Source organism: Pochonia chlamydosporia, chromosome 4 (genome assembly GCF_001653235.2).
Source record: "Pochonia chlamydosporia 170 chromosome 4, whole genome shotgun sequence".
In the NCBI taxonomy this organism is placed as follows: domain Eukaryota; kingdom Fungi; phylum Ascomycota; class Sordariomycetes; order Hypocreales; family Clavicipitaceae; genus Pochonia; species Pochonia chlamydosporia.
The window spans coordinates 1,558,329-1,579,438 of NC_035793.1; the positions used below are offsets into that span (position 1 = coordinate 1,558,329).

General features: G+C 50.8%; 9 protein-coding genes across 9 annotated transcripts; 2 read left to right on the forward strand and 7 right to left on the reverse strand.

The window, feature by feature from the left end:
- Window positions 1–549: 549 nt before the first annotated feature.
- VFPPC_07895 (mitochondrial carrier protein) lies at window positions 550–1,917 on the reverse strand (the record flags this gene model as incomplete). The annotated part of the gene is made up of 1 exon (XM_018286686.1): window positions 550–1,917. One exon carries the CDS (start codon window positions 1,915–1,917, stop codon window positions 550–552), a length of 1,368 nt encoding a protein of 455 aa, XP_018143414.1.
- Window positions 1,918–2,398: 481 nt separating this feature from the next.
- Window positions 2,399–3,820, reverse strand: VFPPC_07896 (amidohydrolase; the record flags this gene model as incomplete). Its single annotated transcript, XM_018286687.1, has 1 exon — window positions 2,399–3,820. One exon carries the CDS (start codon window positions 3,818–3,820, stop codon window positions 2,399–2,401), a length of 1,422 nt encoding a protein of 473 aa, XP_018143415.1.
- Window positions 3,821–4,482: 662 nt separating this feature from the next.
- Window positions 4,483–6,268, reverse strand: VFPPC_07897 (elongator complex protein 3; the record flags this gene model as incomplete). Its single annotated transcript, XM_018286688.1, has 2 exons — window positions 4,483–5,912; window positions 5,968–6,268. 2 exons carry the CDS (start codon window positions 6,266–6,268, stop codon window positions 4,483–4,485), a joined length of 1,731 nt encoding a protein of 576 aa, XP_018143416.1.
- Window positions 6,269–6,838: 570 nt separating this feature from the next.
- VFPPC_07898 (succinyl-CoA ligase alpha-chain, mitochondrial precursor) lies at window positions 6,839–8,128 on the forward strand (the record flags this gene model as incomplete). The annotated part of the gene is made up of 5 exons (XM_018286689.1): window positions 6,839–7,002; window positions 7,070–7,098; window positions 7,179–7,305; window positions 7,376–7,464; window positions 7,539–8,128. 5 exons carry the CDS (start codon window positions 6,839–6,841, stop codon window positions 8,126–8,128), a joined length of 999 nt encoding a protein of 332 aa, XP_018143417.1.
- A 619-nt stretch (window positions 8,129–8,747) lies between these two features.
- Window positions 8,748–9,631, reverse strand: VFPPC_07899 (ubiquitin conjugating enzyme (UbcA); the record flags this gene model as incomplete). Its single annotated transcript, XM_018286690.1, has 3 exons — window positions 8,748–8,922; window positions 8,997–9,265; window positions 9,371–9,631. The coding sequence occupies 3 exons, from the start codon at window positions 9,629–9,631 to the stop codon at window positions 8,748–8,750; spliced, it is 705 nt and encodes a 234-aa protein (XP_018143418.1).
- A 1,416-nt stretch (window positions 9,632–11,047) lies between these two features.
- VFPPC_07900 (26S protease regulatory subunit 4) lies at window positions 11,048–12,851 on the forward strand (the record flags this gene model as incomplete). Its single annotated transcript, XM_018286691.1, has 3 exons — window positions 11,048–11,401; window positions 11,483–12,289; window positions 12,345–12,851. 3 exons carry the CDS (start codon window positions 11,048–11,050, stop codon window positions 12,849–12,851), a joined length of 1,668 nt encoding a protein of 555 aa, XP_018143419.1.
- Window positions 12,852–13,181: 330 nt separating this feature from the next.
- Window positions 13,182–13,779, reverse strand: VFPPC_07901 (protein kinase-like protein; the record flags this gene model as incomplete). Its single annotated transcript, XM_018286692.1, has 2 exons — window positions 13,182–13,532; window positions 13,579–13,779. 2 exons carry the CDS (start codon window positions 13,777–13,779, stop codon window positions 13,182–13,184), a joined length of 552 nt encoding a protein of 183 aa, XP_018143420.1.
- Window positions 13,780–14,737: 958 nt separating this feature from the next.
- On the reverse strand, window positions 14,738–15,616 carry VFPPC_07903 (beta-lactamase superfamily domain-containing protein; the record flags this gene model as incomplete). Its single annotated transcript, XM_018286693.1, has 1 exon — window positions 14,738–15,616. The coding sequence occupies one exon, from the start codon at window positions 15,614–15,616 to the stop codon at window positions 14,738–14,740; it is 879 nt and encodes a 292-aa protein (XP_018143421.1).
- A 359-nt stretch (window positions 15,617–15,975) lies between these two features.
- On the reverse strand, window positions 15,976–18,530 carry VFPPC_07904 (glycoside hydrolase family 55 protein; the record flags this gene model as incomplete). Its single annotated transcript, XM_018286694.1, has 6 exons — window positions 15,976–17,534; window positions 17,590–17,670; window positions 17,726–17,765; window positions 17,820–17,908; window positions 17,958–18,146; window positions 18,203–18,530. 6 exons carry the CDS (start codon window positions 18,528–18,530, stop codon window positions 15,976–15,978), a joined length of 2,286 nt encoding a protein of 761 aa, XP_018143422.1.
- Between the last annotated feature and the right edge of the window lie 2,580 nt (window positions 18,531–21,110).

Below are 21,110 nucleotides of genomic sequence, written 5' to 3' on the forward strand. Positions count from 1 at the left end.
ATTGAGATGAGAATTACAAGATGTTGGTTGTAAGTGGTGAAGTGTGGATGAGAGGAGTGCTGAACATTTGAAGGCGGGCCTGAATTGGCAGCGCTAGAATCGAATGGGCAGGTCGCTGGTGACACCGGACGGTTTGGCCGCGGACTGTGTTGATGCAATAATTGCCTGTTGTGTGGCTAGCGTGGTGTCTGATGAAATGCATCTCGACCGTTTTGGCAAATTGTGTTTGTCGCCACGGTCTACAAAAGTCACTCGCAAATCAACAATGTTTTAAGGGAATACAACAAGAAAGGTAATAGAAGGACCAGGCCAGCCAGCTTTACCTCGGCCGGTTTATTGAACCTTCCAATTTGAACTTCAAAGCGAATAATTGATATCTATATCTCGCCATTACCTCATTCGCTAACCGCCTCATGAAACTTTACAAAATCTAAATGGTATCGAGATGGGATGTAGAATATGTACTTCTATGCCAACTTCACGGCTCACTGATCGGACCCAAGGCCACCAAGCCACAATACCTCGCCCCTGTAATGCATCTGCATCCCTCTAATTGAGCAGGATATCGTACCCGTCCTTTGTAATCCGCACTTCCTCCGCGCCGTACCCATACTTGCGCCGTATCAATTCGAAAATAATCAGTCCAGCACTCGTACTGGGAACCTGTCTAATCGTGTTCCACCAAAATCCTCGATAAAGCCACCTCGTCAAGCTCTGTCCCTCAGCAGCTGCTTCGGCCGAGCACCCTGCCCAGGTCTCTTGGTACGCGTGATAATACGCCCGCAGCATCTTCCACCTTCGACGCGGTTGATCTGGATTAGCGGCCCTTGATGCTCTATACTTGGCCGCCTTTTCATCCAAATCTTCCAGGTGGTCCCAGTGCTTGACTTGGAAGTGACTTAAGGGATGAAGCAGAAGTTGCTGAGAAAATGACGCGCTGAATCCGGCAATGAATAAGAATGCTGGCTCTATTGCATAATGGGGTCGAATGATGGTGACTTCGCTTTCCTCATCCTGCTTAGAAGGTCGCTTCATGGCGAGAAAATCGACAATGTCTTGGCCCAGACCACCGTAGTACCACGTCACGAAGCGGTAGTACCCTTGAGCTTTGACATACTCAAACATGCTGAAGAAGACGGCGCTGCCTAAGCTATCCTTTGCGAAGGACAGTCCCCAGCCGGCGAAAATTCCTCGTAGGCCGATTTCTCGTAGCTTTTCCGAGCCGAAACTCCACATGCTCCGGGGCCGGTTACTGCCATCACTGGGCATCAAGTCGTGGTGGTCATATCGAGCCTGAAGCGCATCCAGCGGAGCTGCGAGAACGCTCTGAAGGCCACCGGCAAGAAAACCAGCTGTAAATGTGTGTTGTGGTGACGGTGGCGGATAGACACGCTTGGTGGCTTTCCCGCTTTCTTCGTGTAAATGACCAAGGATGTGTAAATAACTAGTATACAAAACTGCGCCGACACCAACGTTGGCGATGAGAGGCGGCAGAATCTGATGGGGGACGACGCTCCATCCCTGTTGTTTGATGGCAGAGGTGAGAACTCCGGGAGTCGTGCTTCTCATCCAAATCCAGGTGTGACGTAGAAACACCCTCGTTTTCGAGGCGGAGTGGTCCCTGGCAACAGCATCTAACATGCTCTTGAGTTGCTGGTGATGGACGGTCCTCGCATACGCCAGATAGTCAACACGAGTCCGGAAGAAGGCCTTTGCCGGGGCGCGGAAGTAGAATGCAACGAGCTGGGCGCTTAAAGCTCGAACACCAGCTGCTGAGGCTGCCGTTGCGGCGTTGCTCCCGGGTGCGCGGTCGGGATAATCCTCTGGGTTCGTGATGACCGGCAACACGCCCATGGACGGCTCGGGAGACCAGGTGGGTGGCACCCACGGGGGAGCTGCATCATTGCGGCCGGGCATGGCTTTGGCAGCTCATGGTGGATTAGGGGTTTCCTGGTCTGGGGATTTGCTTTCCCTGGCCGGCGGCTGGGCTGTTGATATGGATTTGGTGATGATGATGAGGCAGCCAGGCTGTGTTGTGATGAGTGAAAATGTTGCTGACTAAGGTTTTCGGGGTGACACTTGGAACATTGTTGAGGCTGCTATGGTGAAGCTCTATTGACTGTTTAAATTGACAACTGAGCGAGGTTAAATAGACCAAAATAGTGAATGAGTTTCTTTTTTCAATTCTAGATGGGATTATGTTGTAAATTTGAATTTGCATTACCGTTTGACTGATGGGAGTAGGATTTGGGACGAGATCGACCACTGCTCACATTCACAGTCAATTTCACCTTTCCCCACACCCTTCTCAACGCAGGTCATGCGAATCGCTCACGAGCTCATCGAAAGTATTGACACAAACTGCACCATACGACACATTGTACTTCGCAGCCTACCCCTACTCTATCAACGTCTGCGCCGGCGCAACATCCTCAGGCAACTTCCCCCATCGACTCGTATACACCCTCCCATTCTTAATAACAACCAGCACCGTCCTCTCAGGCTCATCCAAAATAGACACATCCTCCAACGGATTGCCATTCAAAATAAGCAAATCCGCCGCAAACCCCTTCTTAACCTGCCCCAAAAACTTCTCCTGCCGTAGCAACCTCGCTGCATTCACCGTCGCGCCTTGCAAAACAGCCTTGCTGCTCAACGCGCGTGCCCGAATGCCAAACTCCCTGCTCTGCTCCTCCTGCAGCGGACCGAGCAGATCTGAGCCGTGACATATCGTGACGCCTGCTTCTTCAGCGATACGTAGCGACTCGAGGCCCCGACTTAGAACTTCCTTGTTCTTCGCGCGGTTCGCGGGCGGTAGGAAACCGGCGTACTTGTCTGAACCCATGGCGTCGTAGGTGACCAGCGTGGGTGTAAGCCAGACGCCCTTTTTTGCCATGTACCGCGCCGTTTCTTCGTCGATAAAGTTGCCGTGCTCAATGCCCTTGACGCCATTATCTACAGCGTGACGGATGGCTTTTGGGGTGTATGCGTGAGCGGTCACATATGTGCCGTACGTGTCTGCGACTTCAGCGATAGCCTGGATCTCAGCAGCTGTGAATTGCGTATTCTCCAATTTGTCAGTTGGGGAGGCCACGCCCCCTCCGGCCATGATCTTGATAAAGTCAGCGCCGGTACGGAGCTGTTCTCTCGTCGCCTGAATGCAGCCCGGCACACCGTCCACAACGTTTGTAAGTCCGCTGTCGCCACCGCAGCATTTCTGCGTGTCGTGGACGCCTCTCATGTCTCCGTGGCCGCCGGTCTGCGACAACGCCTTATTGGAGATTGTGAGTCTGGGGCCGGGAAACACATCATCTTCAATTGCTTCCTTGAGTGCGAGGGTTGCTCCGCCTGTGTCGCGCACTGATGTAAATCCACGGCTGAGAATTTGCTTGCAAAGAAAGGGTTGGCGGAAGTATGAGACGGCTGGGTCTGAGGTCGAAATGCCGCCGCTTAGGCTGGGATCGCCGGCGACTGAGGTGAGGTGGACGTGGCAGTCGATGAGGCCGGGGCAGATGTATTTGCCGGAGACGTCGACGACTACATCGTTTGTGGTGGGCGTGATGTCGTTGCCGATTGTTGTAATTATGCCGTGTTCAAGCTTGATTGTTTGGTTGCGATGTATGGAGCCGCTGGCAGCGTCGATAATGTTGGCGTTTTGGAGGATGTATGTTTTCTGGGGAGGTAATTTCCATGGCTTTATCAATTTCTCAGGAATCGCAGTCGTGGAGTGATTGGTCTCGATGTTTGTGTTGGATGAAGTCCTACTGGATTCTGCTGGATGAGACGCCATGGGAGCGACTTGGGCTTTCCGGATAGTCATGGTGTACAATTAATTGACAGGTTCCTCGCATGAGTTGATCCGAGAGAATTTACGAGAGAAGGATAAAGTGATGAACTGAATGTCGCAACCTGTTGAGAGTTAAACAATTTGATGCGGGGAAGCCTGCCGTGTAATTCAACGTCGACTGTGCCGAGAGCTAAAAATGCCCGAAACATGCATCATCTCCACCTTCCAACGAAGCTACCATCGAAACGACAGGTGAATCGATGGACCCTTGTCCAACCCTTGCGCAGTGACTTTGGAGTTTGCCATGGAATAATCCGCGGACAAGTATGGCTTGTGATGCCAAGATGTACCATAATCCGTGGGCTATATTTTGACGGGCTTGTGCAATGTCACTGTATCATTGCCCAGTACTTGGGACAAGGTCGAGAGGTGGAAGCACAGCTTTATCGGCAGCAATTTGCATTCTTAGTACCAGTTCCAGTATATGGAATTTATGTGTTCTAAAATTTCTTGACACAACCCATGACCAAATGCAATATCGACTTATCCAGGCCAAATCTATGAGAGTGTATCCAAACTCTCGGTGATGCCAGCCAACGAAACTCCTTTGCGCCACCAGTGTAAAAATTGCACACACGATACGCCTGTCATGCATTGAATCATAGCATCCATAAATCCTGCTCTTTACCCCCAGTTTACTGCGTGCCATTCTCGTCCCGACCGTCCAGCCACTTGCTCATATAAGGGCCGTCAAGCCAGTACCCCAGCTTCTTGTAATAGCTTCGGACGCCTACTCCAGAGATGACGCTAATCTTCTCACTGCCATGCTCCTCCCGAGCAATTCTTTCAGCTTCCTCCATCAACAGCGTACCAAACCCTTGATGCTGGAACTTTCTTGGGTCACGGGCGTGCACTGGTACCGCGGTACCATATACGTGAAGCTCTCTCACCATGCTGGTAGGTTGGCCAGTCAACTCCTCCCGATAAGTATACTTCTCTGTGCACTTTCTCAGTCGCAACAGAGCTACCAAGATGTCCTGCTTGGGATCTTCGTAGGCGAGGAACGTCTCCCAGCCACCATTGGCAGTGTAATCTCTGCGGACCAGTTCAATCTGGTTTGGTCGAATCTTGTTCTTCACTTCATTGACACCAACCTCTCGGGTTCGTACGTCTCGGCATGTAGTGCCAAAATCCTTCATTCTGGCAAGCGCAAGCTCTCGCAAATTACCATTCTCTACGCCAGAAGTGACAAGAGGCATGGGAATATCTCTCTGAACACGATAGATTCTGGTCCAAGGAGGAATAAGTGCCAATATCCTGGCAACAAGATCGATCAATCCGTTGGGTGTGTAGTTTTGGTATCGTCCAGTGCGCCACAGCTCATACAAACCAGTTCCTCGAATGACCAAGGTCGGGTAGATCTTCAAGCCATCAGTTCTGAAGGCTGGATTCTCAAAGTACTCGCGGAACTGATCGATGTCACGCTCCATACCCACGTTGGGCAAATCCGGCATCATATGGCTGACAACTTTGAAGCCAGCATCCTTTGCCAAACAGAAGGTCTCTGCGACAGCAGCCACGGTGTGCCCACGGTTCGTGTCTCGCGCAACGTCTTCGTAGAGTGACTGAACGCCAATTTCCAATCTAGTGCATCCGTATCGCAGCATATCGGTGAGATGGGGTTGAAGGCAGTAGTCTGGTCTTGTTTCAATGGTGATTCCAACACACTTGACGTTGCTCATCTCGCCAGCCTCAACAGCCTCATCCACCTTTGACGTCTGATATCCACTGAGGGCGTTGTGAAGTTGCGAAATAAAGTCCTCTCTGTATGATTCGGGCAGAGACATAAAGGTTCCTCCCATGATGATGTATTCGACCTTGTCGACCGAGTGACCCAAAGACTTGAGTTGGTCCACACGTCCTCTGGCTTGCTCGAATGGGTCGTATCGGGCACGGATAGCTCTCATTGAAGTAGGTTCGTATCCAGTGTAGGACTGGGTGCTGTACTCAAAGTCGGAATCGGGGCCACCGGGGCAATAAACGCAAATGTTGCCGGTGTACGCAATATGAGGGCATCTATGAGGCTTGCACATGACGGCGACGACAGCAATTCCAGATGAAGTTCCTAGAGCATATTAGCATCCCTGTTTTGTTTTGGTGAAGATATCAGTGCGTCATACTGATAGGCTTTGCGATCAGCTTGGGCAGAATGTATTTCTTGTAGTGTTCAGGAATGGCTGCGATAATGGCAGTCAATGGAGGTATATTGGTAAGCTTGTGCTTCTTGGACAGCTTGGCTCGCAGCGAGTTGAGGTTGATATCTCGAGTGCTCTTGCCATCCTTGGTCGACTCATGATCTTCAATCAAGGCATTGGCAACATCGGCACAGCATCGTAGAAATCGTTCGCTCTCTGGCGCAAGATCAGCACCCTTCTTCTTGGGCGTCGGCACCGCCGAAACGGTCATCGTAGCTGTCGCCATGGTTTCAATCTTTGCTGTCTGTGAATGGAGGCTTGACTACAATACAAGAAGAAATTCGTCGCCTTGCCCCTCGTCGATGATGGACGACACAAGGCTGGTGGATAGTGGTGGCCTACCTTTTTCGAGGTTGATGGTGGGGCAAATTTTCTGGTCCTGTCTTGGGCCACTGATTTCAATTGTGGACAATGGATATGCACCAGACTCCATGCCAGGCTTGAGCTTGAGAAAAATAAAATATGGTGGCAGAAGCCAAGGACCCACAACCGAGTTCAAGCGCCAGCTGCAGCCAACTGACCGACCACTTCAACTGCCACGTTGGCCTAGGGTAAGGTGAAGGCCAGGTGAATTATCCACTTGCATGGCTTTTCTCGGAAAAAGACACCTGCCGTTTGTCCGGGAGCACCCGAACTTCCAGGTCCCAGAGCTAGGTTTCTTATTCTGGCGGTTTGACGCTTTTTGCCTTGCAAGCTGCAGCTCCTCCAACCTCGAGTCCCTCAATCCATTGCCTTTGGCCAAACGTTGCAGGTGCAACGGTTTCGAGTCCATCTTCCTCTCCTCTCCAGTCCCATCATGCAGGCCATTCCTCGGGCTGCGGTGCGCTCTGCTGCGCTCCGCAACGTTGCCAACCGCGCCTATAGCTCAGCGTCCACTCCCTACTCCAAGACCATCGAGAACCTGCGCATCAACTCCGACACCAAGGTTATCTTCCAGGGCTTCACCGGAAAGCAGGGAACGTACGTCTCAATTCGTCTCAATTATACCTTGCTGTCTATAAAATTTGAGCTGACCGGCATCGAATAGTTTCCACGCCCAGCAGGCTATCGAATACGGTACGAAAGATACAAAAAAAAAGCCCTCGAAATATTCAAACACGTACTTGAGAGCTTTTGCTGACTCGAAACTACTCCAGGCACCAAGGTCGTCGGTGGTACCAATCCCAAGAAGGCCGGCAGCACTCACCTTGACCTCCCTGTCTTCAAGAATGTCAGCGATGCCGTAAAGGAGACTGGCGCAACTGCCACTGCTCTCTTCGTCCCGTACGTGCTACGAGTACCAGCTCAATGTGTTTATTCTGTATTCATCCATTGCTGACACGCAATAATTTAGCCCACCTCTGGCTGCTGCCGGTATTGAGGAGGCTCTCCAGGCTGAGATCCCTCTCGTTGTCTGCATCACTGAGGGTATTCCCCAACACGGTATGTTTGCGCTCTGACCCACAATCGCAACCTGAGACGAGGTGTCCTGAATACTGACGAGTGCTTTACTACAGACATGGTCCGCATCACCTCCATGCTCAAGTCCCAATCCAAGACTCGTCTCGTCGGCCCTAACTGCCCCGGCATCATCGCCCCTGGCCAGTGCAAGATTGGTATCATGCCTGGCTTCATCCACAAGCGCGGCCGTATCGGTATCGTCTCCCGATCCGGTACCCTGACTTACGAGGCCGTCAACCAGACCACCCAGGCAGGCCTCGGTCAGTCTCTCGTCGTCGGCATCGGCGGTGACCCCTTCGGAGGCACCAACTTCATCGACTGCCTCAAGGTCTTTACTGAGGATGAGGGCACCGATGGTATCATCATGATTGGTGAGATTGGTGGATCTGCCGAGGAGGAAGCCGCCGAGTTCTTGAAACAGGCCAACACCGTCGGTGGCGGCAAGCCTGTTGTCAGCTTCATTGCCGGTATCTCTGCCCCCCCTGGCCGTCGTATGGGCCACGCCGGTGCCATCGTTGCTGGTGGTAAGGGTGGTGCCGACTCCAAGATCAAGGCTCTTGAGGCTGCTGGCGTCATTGTCGAGCGCTCCCCTGCTGGTCTTGGTAAGGCTCTGTATGACGAGTTTGTCCGAAGGGATCTGTTGTAAGGCTGTAAAATTTTGTACAATGACTTTTTCTGGGAGGAAATTGGGAATGGCTGTTGAAAACTGAATCTACGAGGCGTGGACGTCGAGCTAGTATTCAAGGAGGGTCTGCTTGCAATTTTTCCTATACTCGGACGTATAAGATAGAATATGGGGGGCTAGCGGTTAATATCGAATGCTAAAAAAAGAATCGCTGTTGTATTATTAACCATTGTGTTGGCAAGGATACTAAGAACGAATGTGTTGTGTACGTCACTACTTGCGCAACTTGATAAGTGAATCAAAGTCATGTAGATGCAACTCTGTATACCTGCGCTAAACTACCTACCTAGGTAGGTAGAGACTAAGTCGGAGTGTTCCGTGCAGTGAATGTAAACCCAGAATTCCCGGTACCTTCTCTGCGTTCGCTGCTTACAGCAGAACTTGTTCGCCCGAACAGCATGCCACCCCGAGAGAAAACAACGGCTCAGTTCACCCCAAAACATTAAATTCAATTCGACAATAACTCCCCGACCCATGCAATGGTTCGCTTCCCATGTTCCGTAATGCTATAAGTCCACCAGCACCCCGTCGTGGCTCCACGCTCTTTCGCACACAGCCACCTCGTATTGATATTCGGAAATCACTCATCCCCCAGAAGTCGAGCGGTGATATCGCCCACGTAAGCCTCCTCAAGTTCATAGTCCCGTCCGTTGTTGCGGTTGATACCCACAACGAGAAAAGCGTCCACTACAGCATCCACATCGAAGCCCATACTTACAAAGCGGTTTACCAAATCTCTGCTGTACCCTTTGTATCTTCACTTTGCATTAGCCTCTGTTGTTGCCTTCGTTGTTCGGCGTAGTTTGCCGCCGCACTATCATCTCCTCACCTGTTTATGTCATCAACCCTTGGCGTGACGGTGGCCTTGTATTTACTAAGATCGAGCTCTTTTTTCGGCGCGCCGGCATGTTTGATGGCCCATTCTTGGGCGACGAGGGCAAATTGCTCGGGCTGTTGCATGAGCATGCATGCAACTTCGGCGTCTTGCGGGTCTTTGGGGTTAGGAACTTCGAGAAGCATGCGGATGGAGAGGAGGGCCGTTTTTATGGTCTGAACGGGCGACCAGCCGGTTCCGAGAGTGTCTAGGCAGATGGCTCCCTAGTTTGCGTTAGTCTGGCCCAACAACGGCGTGTATAGAATGGCGCAAGGTAAAAATATTCCAAGATGTTTGGTTCAAGTTCAACGCATCGGGGTATGACGTACTGTCTGACTGCTGACATTGGGGTGCCAAATCTTGGTGTCAAACTTCATCGAGGGCGACTTAAACGGGTAGGTATCCGGGATTTGAATGTCGATCGTGAAGGTGCCTCCATGGTACGGCGTATCGGGCGGCCCAGGAATCGTGCCTTTGAGGTGCTTCAGGTTGACTCCGTCGACTGGCGAAGCGTAGACTCCGGAGTTGTCTCTATCAGCCTGGATGTCTTGAAGCTCTTTGGCCACTCGACGATCTCGGCTGCTCGTCATGGCGGTGGAAATTATTGATATGACAGTCGGGGGAGGTGGGTGCGGTATGGATGATCGGTAATAGCTGTTCGCAAAGATTATCGCTGTGGTATCTCGATATATGCGAGGAGGTCGGGCAGGCTGGGCGTGGAACAAAGGGAAAGGGAAAACGAAGAATAGACGGAAGTCGTCGGTCTGTGGGAAGTGGGATGGATTATGGATCAAGTAAGTGTAAGGCGTACAGTGCAGGCGGACAGGCTACAGCACAGGGCCGCCGACTGTTTTACAGAAGGAGGGGCAGCGCCAGCACTAAAAGCCAGGCCACAAGCAGTCAAGTTGAGGCCACTGGACATCGATGATTTGATGGAGGAGGCTTCACACAAAGGCTGCATGTGGGCTAATTATAACCAGCACATTGAGACCGGCCTGGACGAGACATGGGCCAACATTGAAGTGTCTGGCGCTGTCTCGTTTGATCTGACCCGACTTCACCATTCAGCCCAAACCTCCATGTCGCCAAGCCAGACTACCCAAGCTTAGCTTTTGCCAGCTCAGCTCGAACTTGAAAGTTTAGAATGACACCATGGCTTACGGCAAAGGGTGTGACGACACCAGCCCATGCTGAACACAAAGTAGTATCCGAACTCAAGGCTTGGGATGGCTTGGTCATTGGCGGCAGGGCCTCTCGGTTATTGAGGCGGGTGTGCCTGCAAATTCATCGATCCTGATCGTCTGATTGCTCAGTCCGCAAACTGGCTGCAAATATCAGATACATCATATTCTGGAGCTGGTGTGATGGTGTGATGGTAATAGTGATGGAACCGTTGTTTGCTTCACGAGACTGTCGCCGCGGCAGCTGACAAACTCACTATACTGTTACGTGAAACTGCATATTTGCACGACCTTTGAGATGGAAGCGATTTCTCCAGTGTCTTCCCATGGCCACAACCTACCATAATACCCAAGTATTGATTATCTATGTAGGCTGCCAAAAGGGTTTAAATTCGACATTACTAGCTCCACGGAACTTGTAAACTTATGTATTTTAAATGGGTGGCAAGCTATCATCGAGTGAAGTTGCGTATTCCAATCCTCACCACTCAAAGTTCAGGGTAGGCCCTAATGGTACGAATCCATCTCGCGCACAGAGCCATGTATTCACATGCAGGGACACATAATTGAACTGAAGAATGTTTTGTAGTGTGTGAGCAGTTACTAAATGACGAGAAAGGAGTGTGTTGTCTATTTTTCACAATCGGCGTTTGTCTTGTTTGACGTCAGCCGGAACAGATGAAGTCATTCCGTCACTTTCGGCAACGCACCGAGGGTTTGAAACATGCAAGGATAATTACAATATCATCTAGAATGACCGCTTCACATATGTACATAAATTTAATTGTTGAGCTATATCTGTACGACAAGTTATGCTCGTCCTCGATGACCGTTGCAGCTCACATGGTAGCTCTTGCACGTGACCTTAGCTTTCAACCACCACGTGACCCGGCATTGAGCTGTCGTGTTTCCCTGGCGCCTGATGGCGACTGTCCAAATCCACTATCCGTAATCGCCCTGAACCTCGTCATCAACAGCTCAATCAACGGAAATCATCTTCAACCGACTGTGCTGCATAGCGACCTAGCTGAAAGAGTTATTGGGCTCCCAGAATATTCATTCACAGGCTCCCAGAGCTTAATCCGCCAAGATGGTAAGCTCATAAGCTGGCGCCTCGTTATCTACTCGCTGCTGACAGTTGATGAAAACAGGGTCAAGGACAATCTGGCATGGGAGGCGGTGATGGCCGTGATGATAAGGATAAGAAGGCATGTAATACCTCTATGCGCAGTTGGCGCGTTTTGCTAACAACATCTCCAGAAGGACAAGCCCAAGTACGAGCCTCCCCCAAGGCCCACGACCCGAGTTGGCCGTAAGAAGAGAAAGGCTGGTGGCACCAGCGCCGCTGCCAAGCTGCCCGCGGTCTACCCTACCAGCAGATGCAAGCTTCGACTGCTACGAATGCAAAGAATCCACGATCACCTGCTTCTGGAGGAGGAGTATGTCGAGAACCAGGAGCGCTTGCGAAAGGCCAAGGCAGCCAAAGAAGGCGCCGCGGTTGGTCCTGACGCCGATGTGGACAGACTAGCTGATGAACGAGGCCGAGTTGACGACATGAGAGGAAGCCCAATGGGTGTTGGAACACTTGAAGAGCTGATTGATGATGACCACGCCATCGTCAGTAGCACGACAGGCCCGGAATACTATGTCAGCATCATGAGTTTCGTCGACAAGGATCTCCTCGAGCCGGGCGCGAGTGTTTTGCTGCACCACAAGAGCGTTAGCATTGTCGGTGTTCTCACAGATGACACTGATCCTATTGTCAGTGTGATGAAGCTCGACAAGGCTCCGACAGAATCGTACGCCGACATTGGTGGTTTGGAATCACAAATCCAGGAAGTCAGAGAATCCGTCGAATTACCGCTGCTCCACCCCGAATTGTACGAAGAGATGGGTATCAAGCCGCCGAAGGGTGTTATTCTTTATGGTGCCCCCGGAACTGGCAAGACCCTGCTTGCCAAGGCTGTTGCCAATCAGACATCCGCTACCTTCCTGCGCATTGTTGGAAGTGAACTGATTCAGAAGTACTTGGGTGATGGGCCTCGTCTGGTGCGACAGCTCTTCCAGGTAAATTTCCCCAAATGTCAAGGTATACTCTTATCGTGAACTAACACGGTGGTAGGTTGCGGGCGAGAATGCGCCTTCGATCGTGTTTATTGACGAAATCGATGCTATTGGTACAAAGCGTTATGAGTCTACATCGGGAGGCGAACGAGAAGTGCAGCGAACCATGTTGGAGCTTCTTAACCAGCTGGATGGTTTCGACGATCGTGGCGATGTCAAGGTCATCATGGCAACCAACAAGATTGATACATTGGACCCTGCGTTGATCAGACCCGGACGTATTGACCGAAAGATTTTGTTCGAGAATCCCGACCAGAACACGAAGAGAAAGATTTTTACGCTGCATACATCAAAGATGAACTTGAACGATGATGTTGATTTGGAGGAGTTCATCTCGCAGAAGGATGACCTCTCTGGTGCGGATATCAAGGCAATCTGCTCAGAAGCCGGCATGATGGCATTACGAGAGCGGCGTATGCGCGTGCAAATGGCCGACTTCCGATCTGCAAGGGAGCGTGTACTGCGCACCAAGCAGGAGGGCGAGCCTGAGGGTCTGTATTTGTAAATGTACTATTGTGTATAGGATGGAGTTTGATAGGACGAGGACCATAGAGAGCCAGGTGACATAAATGACATCTGGAGGGTGGTGTGAATAAAATGCTAATTCAAAACTGACTGGTGCGGTCACGGCGATGTATGCACAACCTTGATACTTGAAGTGCCTCTGATATTAATTGTAGTCAACAAAACGCTTCATTAGTAGTGACTGTTCCTTCAAAGAACGTTCTTCGCTCATCATAGTTTAAATCAATCTCCAAGCAAGACAAAAGGGTATCTATACATGTTCCTCCATTTTTCATTCTAGCGTATCAAAAACAACAAAATCCTTTTGCACTCACTGCTCCGCCTTCACATCCTTGACGCTCCCATCAAGCCCCTTCTCGTCCTTCACAACACTCACCTGCTTCCTCCCAGCATCGACCTGCACCTCACCACTCACGCCAAACGGCGCCCGCTGATAAAGCCACCTCGCGACCAGGAAGCTGCCCACGGACCAGGCCCATACCAAGACGGCAATAGACGAAGTGACCAGCAGCGTGGGGACGAGAACGAGAAGGGCGAGGCCAGTCCAGAAGAGGGCGAAGATGATGGCGGCGCCGAGGCCGAACAGGACGGTGGAGACGGAGAATGTGGCGAAGAGGAGGATGGGGAGAAAGGATAGGAGGGCTTGGGCGACGATGAAGGACTGAGCCTTGTTAGCTTGTGCTTTGATGGGGTGGGTTGGTACGTACGAAGAGGATGGGTCTGGCGGAAGCAAAGGCTGAGATGTGGTCGTAAGCGCGTTGACGTGAGGATGGGGGCATGGCCCAGTCTATGGAGCGGTGGATGTAGGCATATAGGCCGGTTGCTTTGTTGCGCATTGTGTTGGAGACGTTGCCTTTGGAGTTGGAGCTGGAGTTGGACTCGGTGTTGGTTTGGATGGCTGTTGGCATGGTGGTTGGCTGTGGTGTTTGGTGATGAAATGTGTGGTGGTGGTGGATAAGTGACTTGACGCGATTTATGATTATTTTGACGCGGGTGAAAGTGTAGATGTATGGTTGAAATTGGCGATGCGATGAAAGTTGCTGGAACTGAGGCGTGCTTGTTTGTCGCTGAGCTGTGGTCTGGTTGACATGCACATGTAGTCATTCGTGGATTGTGGTTGGAGCTTGTGACCCGCTGGTGGTGTGATGACGCAAGAGATTGGAAAGGGAAGGAAAGGAATACTTTGGGTGTCTGCAGTAGTGAGAGGAAGGTTGGAGATGGAACTTGTGATGAATTGCCTTGAATATTCTTTCGCTTTTAATTTTGTTTTGTTTAATGTTTTCGAGTTTAAGATCAGTGCTAGAAAGGGTTGCTAAAGTGACAGGGTGATAAGGATATGATACGGCCACAATGTTGTACGTGTCCAACAATGTACATAGTCTGATTATTGTTGAAATAGGACTTTGAAATGATCATCGGGTGATAAAAAGATTTGGTATGATTGATAATGCACTGCGTGCTGGACCTGCATCGTCATGCAGCATCCGGGGAATGTCTCCACGGATAGCTCCAAATGGAGGTTAGTTACAGTGGCTGCCGTCCATATTTGGTGTTGTGGAAGCCTTCTGGGTCCAAATGTGGATGAGGCTTGGGATTATTTTCGGATGTTAATACTACGTGTTGATGATGTGAGTGTGATGTGGTCCAGTGCCATTAACCAATTATTAAAATACATGTTTCTGCATGTGTTGATGTGTTCGGATAGAGTATATGAAATCATGAAATACCGGGATCGCCAAGTCCATCACCACGTTATCACCATATGCCAACAACACCACTTACATCCTCCACACAATAACAAAATCACATCCAAGAAACTTCTCCCCCCCCCCCCCCCCCCCCCCCCCAAATTATCAAAACAGTAACTCACTTCCGTATACCCCCCTCATCCAGCTCAAAGACCTCCCAACCCTCCGGCCTCACCACCTCAATCCCCCTCCCCTCACACCTCTCCCTCAAAAACCTCTCACTCACCGAAACATTATCAAAAACCCAAGGCAGCGCCTTCAACGGCCAATCCAGCGAAACCCAAAAATTATCCCAATGTATCGGAATAATCACCCTCGGCCCCAACACCTCCACCACATGCTCCCAATACCCATCCCTAAACTCATCCGTCTGCCTCCCCAGCACGCCTATGCCCAAAAACACCGTCGACGCAGACACACCCAACTTCTTCAGCTTGCCGGGCTCAAAATTCGCACTAGGATGAATGTAGATTTTTTGGTCACCATGCTCAACTAAATACGTGTAGCATTTTCCGGTGCGAAACTCAGATACAGAGCACGGTAGGCGTACCGGTTTCGTGATTTCCCCCGGGTACCGATCCCCAGGGGAGTGAATGCCCTCTATGACTGTGATGCGGAAGGAGCCGAATGTGAATGCCTGGGGGTCCGTGTCTACTACTAGAATTTGGTCGGAGGGTAGGTCGCGGCCCAGGGCGATCATTTGCGTGGACGTTGAGCCGATGAGTTTTGCGCCGGTTTGGTGGCATATGCTGGGGGAGTCAAGGGCGTGGTCGTAGTGGGAGTGGGCGACGAAGACGGCGCGGAGGTTTTTGTCGATTTGGGCTTTTTGGAGGCATGTTGTTATGAGGGCTTCGTTGGATGTGACTCTGCCGAGGAGGACGGGGATGTATGATGGGCGGGTGAAGAAGCCGTCTATGAGGATGGAGTCGGTACCGTCGTTGAGGGCGATGGTGGTGACGCCCATGAATGTGGCGCGGAGGGTGGGATTGGGATTCATTTCGAGGTAAAAGTATTAATGATTGATAAGGAAGTTGGAGAGTTGCATTAGAGTGGGAAGTGATTGTGGTTTCATGGTGAAGGATTGGTGTTTCTTGACTATTGAGCCTCGGCTCTTGGATTAGGATGCGGCATCGTCATGTGTGGATGTGGAATAAAAAGAGTTGTTTTCCACACGCAAGGAGTTCATTATGGGTAGACCCGATGACAATTCGCGTTTTAGAGTGATACAGTTCTTGATGATTCTGTATTTTAATGAGGCATTGGGTGAATTATCCATCTTGTAATTGGATGCCTCATGGCGAGCAGGATCACCAGCAACCAATACAACAATTCTTTATTTACAACACCTAAACACATCTACGACTGGCTCGCAATATCTGCAACAAGCGTCTCCCACGATCCTCCATACCCATCACTCCCACCATTTCCAAACTGATTCCCGTTAGGCAACCTCATAATCTGCGCAGCGTTCGGACCCGTCGTAAATCCATGCAAGTTCCCATTGCTCACGGTGTTCTGAATGTAATTCATAATACCCTGATTAACTCCCGTCAATGACTGGAAATTCCAACTTCCAGCAGCGTAGTGATAAATCGCACTATTGCTACCTGTATAGTACTGCGCAAGACCCATCCGGCACACATTATCACCGCCACCGCACCACGAGAAGTTAGGATCTGAAGCAATGGCGTTGAATGGCTGTCCTGGGAGAGGTGCGCCGTGGTTACCCTGGTTGTAGTTGGTTTCGCTCTGGAAGAGTGAGATGAAGACATTTGCGGCATTGTGCAGACTCAATTGGTAGAGCCAGTTGTGTTCTGAACCAAGACCTGCGATCCATGTTCCTGCGGTGGCCTCGATTAGAACACCACCCTTGACTGCGGCTCGGATACCCTTGCCACTGTTATCGGTAGGATGGTCCGCTACCCAGGACCAGAAGTTGTCGATGTAGGCTGACGATCCGGCAGCAAGGTGTAAGCCGAGGTAGGCGGCTCGACAGTTGGATTCGCTGTTGCAGTTGATGGACGTATCGCGAGTGCCGCCGATGGTGTTGAGGGAGTTGAAGATGGCTACGTCTCCGGGGCTGTTGCCGGCCATGTTGATTCTGAGGAGGATGGCTCCAGGGAGGGCTTCGTTGACGGTGAAGCGAACGTCTTGAATACGCGCAACACCCTTTTGGCCGGGTGAGCTTCCGACTTGGACGACAGGAGTTGGGTTCGATTCGGATGAGAAGGCGCTTCCTGATCCTGAGATGGTGGACCATGCTTCTCCGTACAACTCGGTACCAGGGGGAATAGTAATGGTCGAGGTCACCTTGTAGACGCCAAAGGGCAGGTATGCAATCTTGCCCCGGCTGGCTGCTGTGTTGAGAGCTCCTTGTAGGGCTGAAGTATCGTCGACGGATCCATCTCCGTGTAAGTTGAAGCCTCCGTTCTGATTCACATCCTTCAGGTTGATCACATCCGACACAGTCTTTCCTGCATACTGGGGCGCATTGATAACGGGGTACTTGCCGCCTGGAGCAAGGGCTGCTGGTCGTGAGACTGGCTTTGATGATGGGTTACTCTGGTAGATGGGGTTGGCGCCGCGAGTGTTTCCATAGATGTAAGTACCAAGGCTTGTGACGCCGCCAACCTTGACGGTACCGCCGACTGTGACCATGTTGGAGTTGGTGGTGTCCTTGGAGATGTTCTCGAGCATAAAGTTCGGGAAGCCGACTCGACTGGTGAAGAAATCACCCGAGTTGATGCTCTGTCCGTCGATGACAGCGATCCAAGGGTTGCCCGAGTTGAGGACAATACAGTTGCCAACAGTGTTGCATACTGGCGCAAAGATGCTGATTGTGAAGCCGCTATCGATCAAGATACCCGTTGTGCATTTATTGAATGTCATGCCTTTGACCTGGCCTTGTTGATGGCCTGGAGGATGTGTTAGTGCTGTTAAAGTTGCGTTGTGATATGGAGAACGACGTACCGCTCCAGTGCAAACCAACATTACCAAAGTTGAAATGGACATCTGATACTGAAATAGTCGATCCTCCACCCATGACAAGACCTAGTGTGAGATGTCTGTTAGAAAATGGCCAATTTATTAAATTTGGCAGACGTACCTGTATGAGCGCCCTGAGGCATGTTGATCTGCACATTTACCTGCGATGCATGTTAGATACATGTTTTCTTACTCAAAATTCTGTGAAAGCTTACCAAAGCGCAGTTTTGAGCAATAGCCCAGCTCAAGGCCGTGAAGCCTCCGCTCCCAGCGTTCGCCGTAGTGTCCAGGATGACGTTTTTGACTTCAACCCGTCAGTAGCTTCACTTACAATGTTAATCAGTTGAACTTACTCATAACGGAGAAATGCGTCTCTCCGCCAGAGCCACCACATGGGTGATCGCCACCATCCCCCTGTCCGCCGACAATGAGATAGTTGCCATTGAACCCAGAGGACGCCTTGATCGTAGGTGGATTCGAAGCATCACCAATTATAACGGTATCTGTGTCCAAAAACAGCGTAGAAGAGAGAGTATAGGTTCCTACAAGCCATATTAGAACCAGCACGACGCATATCTTTATACCCAAAACTCCGTACCAGGTGCTAGGTAAATGACACGAGGTTGACCAGCAAGCCAACAGTTATCTCGCTGTGCACCACTAGGTCCATCTGAATAGAGTGCATTGATGAGACCCTGTGAGTCGCCAGAGTTGACACTCTTATAAACCGGGTAGGTGTAATTGGGCTGCCCAGCACCATTAACCAAATTCGGGACATAACCTCGTACAGGGCCAGAAGTATGGTCCAGGTTTGGCAAAAACCATGATGACCCAGACTGTCTTGTGTCAAGCGTGGCAGACGGGAGACATGCCGCCAGGGATGGCAACAGCAGGGTTATGAAACCCGACAATGGCGAGGGTCTCATAGTGAGGATATGGTAAGGTTCACAACTCAGATGTCATTGCCCATGAAGTAGCACTCTATTTTGAGGGCGGCAGTTGATGCTTTTGTAACCGGTTGATTATCTGATTAATATCCACTCCAAGGATCGGAGTTGGCGATGTAATTCGTGGCATGACAAGGGTAGCATTTGCCCTGCCAAGCGGGTGTCTGACCACGCATGATGCCGAATATCCGGGTCCATAGTGTGTATTTCTATATAGTCGTGTTTGAAGGACCATGTGCCACGGTACTTGAACAATTCAGGCGGTTAGTGGAAAAATGCTGGATATATCCGCAACAATACCCTTAGTTAATTACATCGGCCCGAGTGATGGAGACGTCACCTTCCCCATCGAGCCATCGGGCGAGTTGCGCCCGCGAACCATGGACTCTGAGGAATCAACAAAGATGTTGTTGAACATCTCCGTGTCATCCGAATTTCCTTCTTGGGCCGAAAGTGAAGTTGCTTTGATTGGCTAGAGAGTTGCGGAAAGCCACATAGCTCGACTGAATCTCACGATATTTGGCGATGGTGTTGATGGACTCATCGATTCTGGGCGCAGATCGGGGAACCTCGGCTCTTGATGCTGGCTTACGCCCGCAGTAGGGACAATCTGCTATTCGACAATTCGGGGTCGTAAGCCGAATTAATACCCTGTATAGAGGTCATTCGATCGTTTTTGCCCCAGAGCAGTCAGATTTGATGCATTTGCAGCTGCCGAGCTATTGAAATGCACAGGCATAATGCCTGCAATCCCCATTATCTTGAGTCCGCCTTTTGATGCCTCACGTTTCAAGCACGACCAGGTTGGCGCTAAGATCTCACACGAAGGTTGGCAATTCAAGTGAGGTTTATCGTTGGAGAGCTGGCTCTTGAGGGACTTCTATTTTGAGCTTGAGACACTGAGCGAATGTTCCTTCGCAATCACAAAAACTGCTCAGTTTCACAGGCAGAGTTGACAGTTTTTGCACAAGGAGAAAGTAAGCAGTCATATGTGCCTTGTGAAAGAGCGGAAGTGCCTGCATTGTGGCTGAGCTTATATTGGCAAGTTGGCAACCCCTGTACTACCAGTTGACGCCTCACGTCAGACCAGACAGCATACAAGGCAAGCAAGTGCTGAAAGATGCCGACCTCAGCCAGGGTAGAAGTTGATAAGGCGCCCTTACAAACCAGTTGTTAATAGGCTGCCCAAATGGCAGTGTGCAAAAGCCGGAAGATGTATAGTGTCTGACTCTGCGGCACTTTTTCATAAACGGCCAATTCTGTTCTGACCATGATGCCGCGATGGACCCTGGATCTGCAGACAGCGGCAGTGGGCTGTCTGTCGGTTCTCTCAAGCTTATCTCGTCCTTGGCGATCGCCGAACATGACGATTAGCCATGGCCCTCAGTCGGTTGTCTCCACACCGTATAGATTACATCCGGTTGTTGAGAACCAGCATTCGTTTGGTTTCAATGGTAAATGATGAGATGCGGGGGAAGTTGATTCCTTTGCTGGTCAAAGATGCATAACAGAACAAAGTCGCTGCCCAAATGGCCAATGCGTTGAGTGTTCTAGTTGTGGTTGTGTGACCAGTTAGCCATTGCCAGATGTTTGGCGATAGTTGTTGGATGTCTTGGAGAGTTGATAAACAAGAACGCGAGGGAAGAACATGTAGCCGGATACTCTCCGACGGGCTGTCCCTGTGCCTTTGGCGGCATAGTGTTGGGCGAAGACTGATCCTGATGTGCAAAATGTCGTATTCTATATTCCCTCAACACATGGCTGGGTGATTAGGCTCGAGATGTTCGATAGCAGCAGAAAAGGTCTCATCTTGTTGGTAAGCAGTGAAGCATAGTGGCACAGACAAAGAGGTATTGGTTATACGTTGTGGCAGAGGTGCATTGCATGTTCACTCTTGACAGCTTTAGAATGTTGTGTCTCAGTTTCGAATACGTCCATCCATGTCTGATCTGATTCTAAAGATGGCTCAGTAAGCATCCAGACGACCAACTTGCATAAGGTATGTCAAAGGAAGCAAAGTACACTTGAAGTCGATGTGATGGTTCTCATGGCCAGCGTCTGTGCAAAAAGGGACATGCATGGACAAGCCTGGTACTTGAATTGCTTGGCATATTTGGCAGTGCTCCTGTGGCAGGTGCCCGTTGGTTGGTTGGTTGGCTCGCTCTTGCCCCAATTCGCACTCGGGTTGCGCCAGTTGCGCTCGCCTTCGGCCTTCGCGTGTCTGGCTCGCGGCCACGAATCGAAGGCTCGCCCTCACAACCTTCACAACCTTCTTACTCTCCCATCCACGCGGCCACTCGTTTTTGTCTGTGAGACACCCCCCAAAGCGACAAACCATCTCGAAGGATCAGGCCTTATCCAGCATGTACCCGCTGCCAACCTTACCACCAGCCAATCCGCTCAGCCACAAGATCCACGAAAACACCCAGGCACAGACAGCTCCGTGACAGACGGAGAAGCAGCCATTGCAGTATGGAAGCTGACAGGGGTCTTATGTTTGTCTGGTATGCCGCGTTGCGACGACATCGCGGCTGGGGGCCGAGCGAGCGAGGATGTTAT